Source organism: Choristoneura fumiferana, chromosome 5 (assembly GCF_025370935.1).
Source record: "Choristoneura fumiferana chromosome 5, NRCan_CFum_1, whole genome shotgun sequence".
Classification (NCBI taxonomy): Eukaryota; Metazoa; Arthropoda; class Insecta; order Lepidoptera; family Tortricidae; genus Choristoneura; species Choristoneura fumiferana.
The window spans coordinates 15,010,012-15,024,125 of NC_133476.1; the positions used below are offsets into that span (position 1 = coordinate 15,010,012).

The 14,114-nt window shown below is 38.2% G+C and overlaps 1 protein-coding gene across 1 annotated transcript in view; it reads left to right on the top strand.

Annotated features, from left to right (window-relative positions):
* Positions 1-14,114, top strand: part of Rbp6 (RNA-binding protein 6) — a 622,038-nt gene that overhangs the window by 445,489 nt on the left and 162,435 nt on the right. Inside the window, 1 exon segment of the mRNA XM_074088132.1 lies at positions 90-138. Coding sequence (XP_073944233.1) covers positions 90-138 — 49 coding nt within the window.

Genomic DNA, 14,114 nt, shown 5'->3' on the forward strand with positions numbered 1-14,114 from the left:
AAATCGCGTACGACGCCCTTGTTTTTCGCTATATTCCCCCGATCTTTTCAGGATTTGAACTTTATTTTATGTCTTTTTTCTTGTTGCAGATCGAGGACGCCATGTTAATGTTCGACAAACAAACCAATAGGCACAGAGGTAAGTCATAGCGATACACTTTCATTGAGTAGCCGAACGATCAACCTTCACGAACGGTCTGTAATTTCAACGGTCCCCGGTCAAAAACTGTATGTTTGCGTGTTGTAACGTCTTATACTCAGCTTACAAATAATTAATTGACCATTAGAATCACGCAACCGAATTCTATTCGGTACCCTACATACATGAACGGGCAGGCTCGCGTCCGCAATCGAACAAGGAATAATTATATATTTCAATAATTTAGGTAACCACTCGTATAATTTGGAAAAGTAACAGGTAGTTTCGCTAAAGGGATACTAAACAACAATTTAAACTTTACCAGTGACCCATCAATTATAGTGTATCGGAAAAAAGCGAAATAAATTCCAAGGGCTGTAACATATATTATTACTTAGCCGCCCGTAACTTAGTCGAGGAAGGCACGCACGAGCGCTCAGCTGGCGTGTCACCTTATTTTTCCTTACAAAAACAGCAAACTTCCAAAGGCTTGCATGTCACACAGGGAAACATATCATTTTTGTGCTCGTCTCGCCTCATTTCACTGGCCGTCTTCGCCACAAAGTCGTGGTTGGTAGCCTAGCTACGGATAAATACAGACGCCGACGCTCGATGAAACACGACCAGTGGAGTAAGACATGTCAGCGCAAAGATACCCCTCCCATCACCCCGTTTCGCAAAGAGAACTAAAAGAGGCAAGGAAGTTCAAGTATCGCTGGCAGAGGTTACAGCTCAGGCGAGGCGAAGTGAAACGGAGGTTCGAGGTGGTATCGATACTAAATAGGCTCACCGATTTCGGTATTGTGCTCCCTCCCTCGTATTGCAACTATTCCCGGCTAATAAATAACAAATCGACGCCCGAATAAAATGTATGGCTCCCTTATGTAGATTTCTTTGTAGGTATCTTGTGGGTGAAAGGGAAAAATTGGTTAAAAAACGTGTCGCTTGCGTTGAAACATTTGTCTTAGCGAATAATAGTTTTCCAACAGTCTGTTTTTATTCACTTTACTAATATTAAATATTTCCTATTCGACAGCATTTTGTATCAGATCAGCCAAAGATACCAAATTAAAATTTTGATAAAATTGTGTGACAAACATTTTAAAATACTTGCATAAAATTATTTTATAAAACTTATCCTTTTTATTATTAAATTAAAATGAGAAACATTTTCAAGATGCCGCAATATAAAATATATTATTAAAAAATCTGTCTAAATAAAGATTATGTACCGAGCTAATCAAATTTTGTCCCAGAACACTACACAGCCCGGGACTTATGCCTATTCAGTTTCATTATCCCCACAACAACGCGTAAGATTTTAATTAAAATCCACGGAAAATGTATCAAGGCCGGCCATCTTTTGTTGCGAACGAAGGTTCTCTTGCAGCAGTTACACCAAATACAATGTTAAATTTGCTTTTGTAATCCCCATTACGCAAAAACAGGTTGACCCAAATATTCAGCCTGGGTAAAATATCGTTGCGCCGTCATTTGTGCAAGTTCGCAAAAACCAATCCTGTTCCATTCCAGATTCAGGGAAAAACGAGCCTTTTCTTGTCGACGCAAGATATAAAATGATTTACGCATTTTTACTCACGTCCAGCTTTGGCGCCTTTTGCGTGTCGGTCTGATGAAAATTGTAACCTCACTTAGTAATTAGTTTAAAAAAAGCTTACGCGTCTACTTCTCCAGTCTTTTTCTCTCTTTATGCACGAGTACTCAACGATATTGGAATTATACCGTCCCATTTTATGTCTATCTACTCGGAAAATTTGGTTAATAATCTGTGACATAATTTAATTTGTTTTCCAATAAAATTACGTCCCATCTCGCGTGATCGTCAGGCCTTGAAACATCGTTAAGTACAGAGGCAATTCAAATATTATGATGTCGGAAAAGGGAGTAATTTTTTATTATAAATATTCCTTATAGCTTCATACACAGGCCGGGTTATTATCCCTGAAACGTAATCAGTTGGGTCGGGTTATCCTAGCAAGAAATGTAAAAATATCCCTGTTTATTTGTATCAAACTCGGGCAAGAGGCAACCCAAACGCGTATTCAAACTGAATATGAATGCAAACTGCCCCGACGAACGGGCGGAATGGCGAAAATCAAATTAGGTATATCGTGAATACTTCACGGCGACGTTGGGAAAAAAATTGAAATCAAATATTCATTGACTTTCAACCGGATAAGCCGGCCCGCAGCCATTTCAATACATTTTATTATCTATTTTTTCGCTGTGGAGGCCCGGACCATGGCTGAGGCACCACTAGACGACGAAATATCCCGCCGCCTGAATTATAACAATGGTTTTACGCTTAGAGTGCGCAATTTGAACCGAGTTCAATGACCTACCTACACCTACCGCAGTTGCGAGTAAGCGTAAGGTGACTCACGTGTTCCCTGCAATGGAAATGGGATTTCTACGTGTACATTTTTAGGTCCGGTCAAACATCCAAGCGGATATTTACAATTCACTTTCAATGATAGTCACGTTTGCGTTCACTTATTAATCCTGAAGGATTTCTAATTCTTTTGTTTTGTTTTTGAATCAGATTTTTTCGCGGTGTCCGGGATATTTTGTGCCTATACATCACGTGTTGAATAGGGACTTAATTCGAAGGGTGATTTTTATGTAAAGCTGTTGAAAATGTGAGAAATAAAAACCTTTTAGCCTTAACAGTACATTAAATATGCGCGAATAATGCGTTTAATAGCACCCTTTACTTTTATTTACGACCTTCGTTGGTAGAAAAAAACATAATTAACGACATCCCTTCGCGGAAATATTCCATTGTCTTTTTTTATAATTTAATTTGCAAATTTTTTGAGCCGGTATGATAACGTCGGTTTATATTGCATAAAGATTTAATAAAATTGTTGAACATCTTTATAGAATGTTCAGTTATTTATTGGATTCAAAGTGAGTCCAAAAGATTCATGACATGTATGATTTCAAGGTCGCCGATCACGCTCGCTTTCGAGTTCGTTTGGCATTCAAAGTAGCAGCAAAGCCTGAATCAAATGCCATTATAAAAGGCGAATGCGATGTGTGAGACACCAAGTTGTTAAATATTAAACGAAAAGAACTAGCGGAACCAATCTCGGCGGGGCGGATTCCATTTGGTCTTTGGCACGAAGCTTGCGCCTATGGGACACATTTCCACGAGTGCGTGCCGTACTACCGTGAAAATTTCACCTTTCACTTTGCATAAGAGTAGTGTTATCTATATTTCATTCGACGCTGTGCGTGATGTGTAAAGACGCCTATCGCGTGAATCATAAATGACTATCGTTTCCGACGAGTGCCGTATAGTTTCTTTCACTCAAAAAAGTAGGATATCAACGAAACGTTTCAAGTTATTTTTATCCTGCGCAGTTTCGCAGGTTTGTTCTTGATTCGGGATTATTATACGTATATCACAAACGATACTGTGCCACTTTTACCGCAAACGAAGTTACTTTAACTGTATTTGTTGCTGCAAATAACTCATAAATTGCACTCGAATCAAACACAATGCACGTGAATGTTAGGTATATTTGTTTTGTATTGGATTCAATTCTCCGAACACTTTCGCTATTTTTGTACACGTCGAGGCAATTCCAACACGAGTAAGCTTCTGGAGTAGAGCTCTCAGACTCTGTAAAGTTTCCTATCTTAGCTCGTGGACCGGTGCAAACGGTTTTAACCTTTATGACTGAAACAATAAGAGTTTGTTGGAGTTGTTTCATGAGTTCGTAAGCGTACATTCGAGTGCTAAGTGGCGGCACGTGGGTCGTCCCGGGGAGCGAACACACCGAGCTTAGATGCATCTTGCGGAGAACCAAACCGCCCTGTTAATATTACGTGTATTACAATTATTTCATTTTACAACCTCGTTACACTGGGCTGGAGTACCATTTACACGGGAACGTAATTATGTTTCACTTCTTGTGCTGCCCCTCCGTCTCAATTGTTTCAAATTGTGTAGGTACACTGCCTTAGCGTCGAATTTTGTTTTGAACTAACTTAAGTATGAACTAGAACATTGTACCTTTCCATTCCGCAATCGCATATCGACGATGAAGCACCAACTGCCCAACCTCACTTTGACTTTAACTTTGACTTTGTTTGACATCTCAAGCAGAGGGTCGTCGGTTCAAGCCCAGGCTCGCACCTCTAAGTTTTTCGGAATTTATGTCCAAAACAACATTTGAAATTCACCACGAGCCCCCAAGTAATCTCATTTTGAGAGGAGGCCTCTGCCCTGCAGTGGGACGTGTATAGGCCGAAATGATGAGATTTGGTTAGGAGGTGCTAAGGTCCTCAATCGCAACATCATCTCATCATGTCAGCCTAAAGACGTCCACGGCTGGACATAGGCCCCCAAGGCTCTCCACTCAGATCGGTATTGTGCTTTCCGCATCCACCGCGATCCCGCGATCTTAACCAGGTCGTCGCTCTATCTTGTTGGAGGCCTACCAACAGCTCATCTCCCGGTCCGCGGACGCCATTCGAGAACCTTCTGACCCCATCGGCCATCAGTCCTGCGAGCAATGTGCCCCGCTCACTGTCACTTCAGTTACGCAATTCTTCGAAATTCATATTCGAAATTTTTCAATTGCATGTCTAAGATTAATCGGTTAGGAGATATTTTGGTAGTTCATCGTCGATGTACAATGTCTCTATGTGTGGTGTCCCCCATGCTACACAAGTTATTTACTAAATACCTTGCTATATTTTATAAATACCTTGTATAGCACGGGGGACACTAGACAGATCTGACGTCTGTGCAACACATGTTTTCATGCTAAATCCTTCTTCCTCCAGTTCCCCAGACTTGACTGCCACAAACACTATAAAAGACGACATCCTCTTAGTCTATAGTTAAGTAAATATATGAGCACACAACCGTTCTGTAATTTTGATAAATACATTCTTAGTGCATCTCTGTGGTGATTTTTTAAGCTTAATTATTGCGCATTTTTTTATAGCATTACTTTTTAAGAATGTGCTTCAACTGGTGCCATAAAGATTGCTTATATCGTTATACAGTGCCATCCATGAAGCCGCGTGATTTTGTCAAAATTAGACATTAATGACATTGTAATAAGAACCACGGCACGCGTCATCGTGAATGACTACCTATAAATGCACTGTAACTATCAATACTCAAGACACCATAATGTGTAAATTTTAAATCTTTTATTTTTTTTAAATCTTAGATTTAGTTCGGCAAATGTTCTGCTAAAAAAATAAAAAAAACAAACAATATTTTACGAGGCTATATACAGTAAATTAACCCAATGCTGGCCAAAATATTCCAAATAATATCTTTAATAGTACCATCAGTCAAATATGTGGTCTACCACCCTAAAGTTGATAATCGTTTGCATGCCATAAAACAAAAATGCCAAAAGACGTGTCTGTTAACTTAATAATTCGACTTTAGCGACATATTCATTTGATAGGAAATTGTTTAAAAATTGACAGACCACTTATTTGGCTAATGGTACATATTATGGAGATTAATATTAAACACGACAAGTTAGATACCTACACAATCACATGCCCAAAATATGCTCCAAATATTTAAATACCTATGTAAATTAATTTATTGAAAATATCGTTGCATTTTCTATTCCATAATTTTTATTATGACCACAAATTGCAATCACGAATATTCTGTAAAATTAAGGCTTTATATAACCCGAAAATGATGTCCTAAATTTGGTCTGATTACAACATCAATGATTGGTCAATGTTTTCATTAGTACATACATAATATATAGAATTAAAAAAAGTTAATGGATTATTATATCATTCGTCTTCATGCCATTCTTCATTATCTTTCATTTGGTTAATATACTGCATTTACTTACTTTGCAACAGTTAATTAAAATCAAAATCTTATTTTGCCAATAGAGGACTCCATTCCATTTATTTTTGTCCATCAGAGAAAAAAAAACGTAAAAAGTCACACTGGTAAGAAGAATGTGCTTCAAAAAGACTTGGCAGAAAGTCTTTTTTTTCTACTGAAATTGGGCACTGGGCAAATACTCATTACCTAAATTAATAAGTGAAACTTGGCATTCTCATTATTGCCTGTGATCAACCGACATAATTTTTGTAAAGTAATGTAACATCTGTGACAACAATAGTCATAAATTATACAATTCTACAATTAACAGTGAATAAGTACTACACATTTGAGATGCTGTCAAAGATAGATATAATTTTTAAAATAAAAACTGATACACCAGTCATGCGCAAACATGCCGGGCATACCTCCTCGATTACACAATCGTGATTGATCTACGAGTATACATATTATTTTAGTGCGCAGTGTCAAACATAAAGTTATTATTAATTTTAATAATCTTATACATTCATCACTCAACAAATTTAATCTCACCAAAAACACTCAACACTTTAAAAAACTAAATCGCTTCATCTCACTTCGGAGCAACACTCCGCGCCGTTTCCAAAGCATTTTTGTTCCCACATTTTCTTAAATAGAATGCTGATATATTGATACGGTATCTAGTTCCGTTGTCTCCCTGGAGATGGCGCGGTTGAGTGAGAATGCATCCCGCTGCATCGCATATAAGGATGCGAGGATGGGCTCGAACTCTGGAGACCGCTCCGTAATAACCTGCTGCATATGTGGATTTGAGTTTAGGATGCTCCAATAATACGAATAGGTTTTGTATTGTATCAATTCGAGTCATTGACAATACATATTATTTATCAAAATTACTAAAATTAACTTTACAGATGAACTATTTAAAATCTGTTTAACCTATCGTTATTTCATTATCATGGAATTTAATATTCATAGTATTTGTTGCTTTATAACATTACCAGCCGTTACCGGCGACTCCGACCGTGCAGAATTCGTTTATCGCTATCCCGCGGGAACTATAGAATTTTCCGTGATAAAAACTATCTTATGTCCTTCTCCGGGACTCAAAATATCTGTACTTATATCGAATTTCATCTAAATCGGTTCTCAGTGGCTTAGACGTGATGAAGTAACAACAAAAGACTTACAAACCTTCCTTAGTTTTTTATATTTTAAAGGGAACTTCTAAGAATTTCAGATTTCCATGGCCTGGGATTTAGACTAAAGCAGCGTTTCCACCAGAGCTGTGCGAGGATATGTAAATGAAGCATTTCTACTGGTTAGTGAAAAACACATCCCTCGCAGCACAATTCCTCGCACATTATTGGTTGAAATGCTGCTTGAATAGCGTTAATTTAGTAGATCAGTCAATTATCCGTTCTTCTTTATCATTTCGTCGTGATCAAAAGCGTCCATCCGTTATCCCTATCTCATGACAATTGAAAAAAAATTACCATTTCTTGTCTACATCACAAATTTGATCTCTCTGCAAACTTCCAGTTTCCTAGATAGAAGGTTTGAAGTAGGCAGATATAACGCACAGTTCTCAAAACAAATGTCAGGTGAAATCAAATCCAAACCAAAAACTTTTTAACACACAACGAAAAATACAACAGCACGCTTTAAACTGATGTCCATATTAGGACGATGGGCGGCCATGTCTATGTTGCAACAAGTACATTTACTTGTTAGTGGTAGATTGAGATCCCAGCGGGAGAAGTGGTATAGAAAATACCCTGGAGAATCGAGTTGGTGTTTTTCAGCGGTTCTCCAGATATATTTACATATAACAAGGTTTGTTCTACTTGTTGGTTGATGCATATTTTACACGCGGTCGGTGTAAGCTTTGAATTGGTTTAGTCTGGATTTATGTCTTATTAAGCCATAATTGATCTATCTTAACAGACATTATATCGTCTTTATATTTGTGTAATCCGGGCAAAGGAATCACGTACGAGCTCGCACTCTATCGTCATATAATTCCTTTGGCTTGAACAACAATACCTCCTTAAGAACGGATAGCAATAAATCGAAACCATGTATTGTTTGTCAATGGAGCATTAAAGCGGCCGACGCTTCAACAATATACATTAGAAGTATGTTTTAGCAAATCACTTCCTACAGAAAAGGGATGGATAAAAAAATTGTGAGTGCGGGAAATGACACAGTAGAAAGGCTATTGTAGACATCCTTACTAGCGAAGGTAAATAAAGTGGTAGCAATTGAAAAGTCATCCATTCTGGGGCCGAGGAAAATTGACTAAAGCCTTCATATTGTCAGCCAAAAGGACAAAGAATGGAACGCTCGCCGAACAAAATAACTTTGCAATAATCAGGCCAATAGTTCCGATTTAGCTTCATTTTGTTTTTAATCTTTATCGATAGTACCTTTACAATACAACGGGATATGAATAGGTTTCTTTTAAAGTACAGTCACCAGCATTAATATCTGCGACAGTGGAGCGTGCAAAAATATCTGACACGTCCTTCCGGCCCTAGAAATAGAGTCGTTTCAGATATTTATGCACGCTGGTTGTGTCAGATATTGGTGCTGGTGACTGTACCTACTTATCATGTATAAATTAGTTAATTAGAATTTACACTCAAATTGGTAACAAAGGCATAGTAGATACAAGGTCGGCCGACCTTTCTAAACATCGATCGTCCTCTCCATTTGTCTCGACAACTACAAACTTAATACTATTTATGGCTGTTAGTGTTTGGGTAGGTATTGCAGAGTTGCGAAAGACCCATTACTTATAAATAATTGTACCTAATGATTTAACTTCGCTGAAATACTTACTGTAAAATGTACGCTATATTTTTAAAGTATTCGCTGTCGCTATGCTTAACTATAAAAAGCTTGAATCATACATTGCAAAGTTTACGCCATAAAAAAAATAAGTAACTTAAAAAAATAAAAAATGTAATAAGGTAAACGTATGTGTTCGTCGCTGTCCCAATAGTTGACACCTGTAATCTTAAGTCTATCTGAAACAATAGATAATCAAGGTGTCGTCTATTGGGCATTAGCGTGTTGACGACTCTGTCGTTTACCTTATAAAGTTTTCGTTCATTTATTAGACATACAATAAACAATTCTATTCGCGTGAATGTAACAATTAGTGGTAGTTGTTCCATGAATGTTTGAGGGCACTGACAGAGAATTAAAACTACTTATTGTTCCGCGCATTGTACCCGCGGGATGGCTCTTCAATGAAACTGTAGTTAAAACTAAGGTGTTGACAATACTCGTACGCACTCGAGCAATTACACAACCTTCCCGACAACTTAGCCACTAAAGCATTACCCTAGTCCTTCTGTCACATTAACACGAACACTTTAGCGCAAGTTATTAGCGCTTGTTTTGGTTATATTAAAGGATTCCAGGCATATCTCAAAGCGACTTACTACACAGCCATTTATTAACCATCTTAATTACTAAGGCCGAGTTAATTACACCGGGTAAAACTTAGCGCCTAAAGAGCGTTATCCCGTTAATTTAGTAGCAAGTCGCGTTTGCGGAAATCTCTTTATGTCATACCCCTGTGGGATATCACCAAAGTTGTCTCAGGATTTCAAATCACAACCTTAAAATAATGACTGGCCTTTAACTTTTTTCATAATAAAATTATGGTAAAATCTTTTGATACTCGAAATGATTTAGGGCTTCTTTTTATTTATAGCCTCCAATATTTTTGGACTAGAACGAAAGAGCCATTTAAAAAGTTAAGGTTTTCACGTCGAATGGTTTTTATTTCAATTCTATGCTTCTGCTATCTTCTTAAAGTACCTAGATATTACTTATACTATCCAAATCATTAAAATTTGATATATTTAACAATCATAACAAAACCTCAAGCCAATGCTCACGCTTGGAAGACACGTTTGAAAATAGGGTGTGAACCATCGACATCTATTGTACCCTACATGTACCATAGATGTCAATGATTTGAACATTTTGAATTCCGCGGCCTGGACAATGGGAAACTATTCCAATAAGCAAGAACGCAGTAGGCGTGGTCAGTTAACGTACGGCATGCACAATTGCAATCAGCCTAATATGTTGAGCAGTAGGTCCATCTCATTATCACGAGCGACCACAGGTGAATGATGGCGCGGCGCTCGCGCCGTTTTGTTTGCGGTCGATTTAACGTCGAGGACAAATTGCGTGTTTGCCGCCGCAGCCGGGAGATCATTCCAGAACCGAGAGAAATAAATCGACTGATTACTTTTGCACAATTTGGAATATAACATGAATTGTTCTGTATGCACGACTGCCTCTCTATATTGTTTCAATGGCTAGCGAAGCAAATAATATCACTGGTATTGCGGTGACAGTCTTTGGTGTGCGATCCGCAAATGGTTGAAGCTCTCATAAGTTATTTTTACTGTACCGGAATCGCTACAAAAAGAAATAAAATAAAGCTGACAAATTTAAAAATATTACAAATATATGTCGTTACTTTAACGTATAAGAGGCTATAAACTTCATCTGTAAAGATATATGTCCTCGAAACTCTCAGCTACACTTAACAGGATCGCCGAAGGAGAGCCTTTAAAAGAAAGAACCTTTCTTATTTATTTCCTTGTCGAAAGTGAACTAACTCTTGTTTTCATCCTCTTAACAAGAAAGTAATCTGTCGACCTCCGTAGCGGTAACGGGATTTTTATGTAACAAACTCGAGTCGCGCCTACCCTCACCTAGCCTGAGGCTCTCTCAAGAAATCCCCGCATTATACTCGCCTGCCAGATTCTACTAAGGATTCGGCGTAATATACATTTTCCCGTGTCGGAATTACAGCTGTATTTTGCTCATGCAACATAAAATCGGCATAAAGGCGACGCCCATGAAAAGGCTCCGGCGAAAACCTACCCCCGCCTTTATTTAGTTGGCTTCAATGTAACAATCCACTGAAAGTTTTACTGTCGACTGTTCTAGCCCGCGCTCCATAAGCGAGCCCCGTAAAGTGTAACAGGGTATAACGCAATGCACCGCGAGTAAGACAAATTCGACCGACATGTGATATCCCGAACAAGCTTTTAAACCAACATACTAAGCTTCACTTGGCTCGGAGTACGCAAACATTTTATTTTATGTCAAAACTCACAAGTAAATTTCAAAGTTTCGCGTACCCTTTATTTTATACGTTGAATAATAAACCGATCAAAATTTACCCATTGTTAAAGGGGTCCTAAATACTTTAAACACATCAGCTCGCTTGTATTAATAGGTCAACCATTGCTTGAACTTTTAATGGATTTCCAAACTTACCTACATCACTTTTGTAATATTGAATTCACACGTTCTTCGCAAGTTATGGTCGTTGGTTGCTATACACTTGACAAACTCGGGATGTTGTTGCGTAATATAGCTGTACGTAAGTTCTTGGAAATATCAAACAAGAGGTAGGTATGGGTAGAAGGCGGAGTAGCAACACGTATGCTCTGTGGAGGCAACAGGTGCGAGGGCCGCTCGAGCCCGCTACAAACTCATAATTATAATCACTCTAGTTGTCCTATTCTACGCCACCCAAAGCACAGCTAAAAGTAGCACCTTTTACGTATCCCGTCAACCTAGCCAATACTGTCAATTTCAGTTAATTAAAACATTAATTCAAAACCGCAGGATATTAATGTCCCATTTTAAATGACGCAGTGATTTATACTGAATAAAACCAATTTAATTGGCTACGTCGCTTCATACGAGCACGAATGCAGCGGTCCCTTTAGGTGATCAATTTAATACATTTCAAGTTGTCATTGACGGGTGCCGAGTGCGCCGGGTGGCGGCGGGTCACAACACAGACTGAAAACTTTCTGGCGCCGACAACATCACTACATTTAAACATTTTGTTCGCTTGTCAATTAAATGGCACACGTGATTCGTTGCGAATTTACTCACTCGCTCGCGAATATCAACCGGCCAAATGGAAATTTGCATTAAAACACATTCTCAGCACAGAACCGCGCGACTGGCGTCATGTCCGCTCATTGTGATTAAGCTCATTTTAACTGAAACGAATTAAGTAATTTACTTTTGCTAAACGAAATTGAATTAACCTTCAGGGAATTTATTCAATTGACTGTTATTTTGCAGCGACCGACGAAAAGTTACGCCCCGACTCTTGCAATTGTAAATTACATAATGTAATTTTTAGATTACATAGTATAGCTGGAGCATTGGTAAATAGCTTCCTATAAAATAAATGCAGTAGGCAATTTGGTAACAACGTTCTCGATACCCAAATATTTGGCAGGAGTACTAACATATTTTCTTATATAGCAATGAGTACGAAACTGGCTGATCTCTTTCGAAGACTGTACTTACCATTCGCTATTTCAGCTTGGGATTGTACAGTCAGGTAAATATTTTGCAAGCTTTGATGGAGCTGTAAGAGGTTTGGCCCATAAATCCGAGATGGACTGGAGCACGCAACGAATGTGTGCGACGAGCAGATTTATTCGTTTGTCTTGTATGCCGGTGCACGCTCCCTGCCGAAAAATATTAGCTCCCTCAATGGATACAGTATAATAACTTACCATTTACGCACTACATTTTTCGGATGTAAACATGTGAGATACCTATAAATTGTTACGAAGAATGGACCTTCAATATATAATAAATAAAAACGATTATGATGTATCATCTCCGCTTTATACGAGTCCACTGCTGAGCACAGGCCTCCTCTTAGAATGAGGGGATTTTAGGGCATAGTTCCACGTAGGCCCGATGTGGATTGCAAACTTCAACTGCACCTTTGAATTGCTTTGCAGTGTGAGCAGTTCACGTTGTTATCCTTCATCTTAAAGCTTTAGTTAAATATACACGACAATTCCGAAAAGCAGAGAAACGTGTCCGGGTCCTCTGTTTAAGAGTTTGTAGCTTAAACTACTAGACTGCCACGACATGATGTTTGAGAAAAAGTATTTTTCATCTGGCTCTTCATTAACTAAGTAGAAATGACGAGAGCTAACTCTATGAAATCAAAGTTTAAGTGAATTATAAAGCAAAAGAACTGTAAAGTTTCAGTGAAAAAGCGGCTGTAGTTGAAACGATAAAAGTATTAAAAATCACAGCACTGACAAGGTGCGATGTGTCGATCTAGAATTAATTTAAACTTTGCTGGCCAAAGCGAGCAGCGTGCGGCCCCCGGGACCAGACGGGCATCAAATCGAATAGAAGGTTATAATTGACTGCTACCACGCGAACAACAACGAAAACGCCTCACCATGCCCAATCAAATATGAACTCTAAACATTCTCCCTCGCATGCAAATTCAATCGCAAACCAGATATGACTCCCATTTGGACACAACTAAGCTGGTGTCGTGGTGTGTACTATGTACTTAGTAGGTGCTTTACAAAAGTAATTTTGGAAGCTCGTGGCAGATCATTTAGATCTTGTGGCATTTACATACTAAATTAACGTTTTGCCACATTATTACCCCTAAGCGAGAAACAAGCTAGGCTTCACAGTGATAAGTGGATTTATTTGCACTAGAGTGTGGTTACTCGTGTATTTTACGATAACGGTTTTGTACATTTCAACCGTATTCCCGCTTGTTTGGCGACGATGTTACATCGTTCATTTCGACGTGCTGTTGTTGTGTGCGAAGGATCTGTTTTTGTTTTGGTTTTCATTTTAACGATTGGAAAAAAAATGTTTGAACACCCACTTGCTTGTTTAAACGTTATTACACTATGATTCTACAGATACTTACAACTGTAAAATTTCGTATACTAGTACTGGGACGTAATCGTCTCAGTTGTCCCATCAATGGGACAACTCAATGGGACTAGTGGGATAGACGGCTAATTTTATATCGACTCAGTACACTAATTTAACTAAATAAATTATTTAATTTTGTTGCATAATATAACATATTTATATGTGTCGCATAGATTTTAGCTAAAATGCAGGGTATATTAGTTTAATTATTAGTTTATTTTGATAATGCAATTTTGATATAATTCGATCTACAAAAGAAGTAATCTTTCTACTAAATAAATGTGAGCAAAATTTATTGTAGTGCTAGGGTTGTATTAACTAGTAACTGTCAAACTTTATTTTATCGATTTCG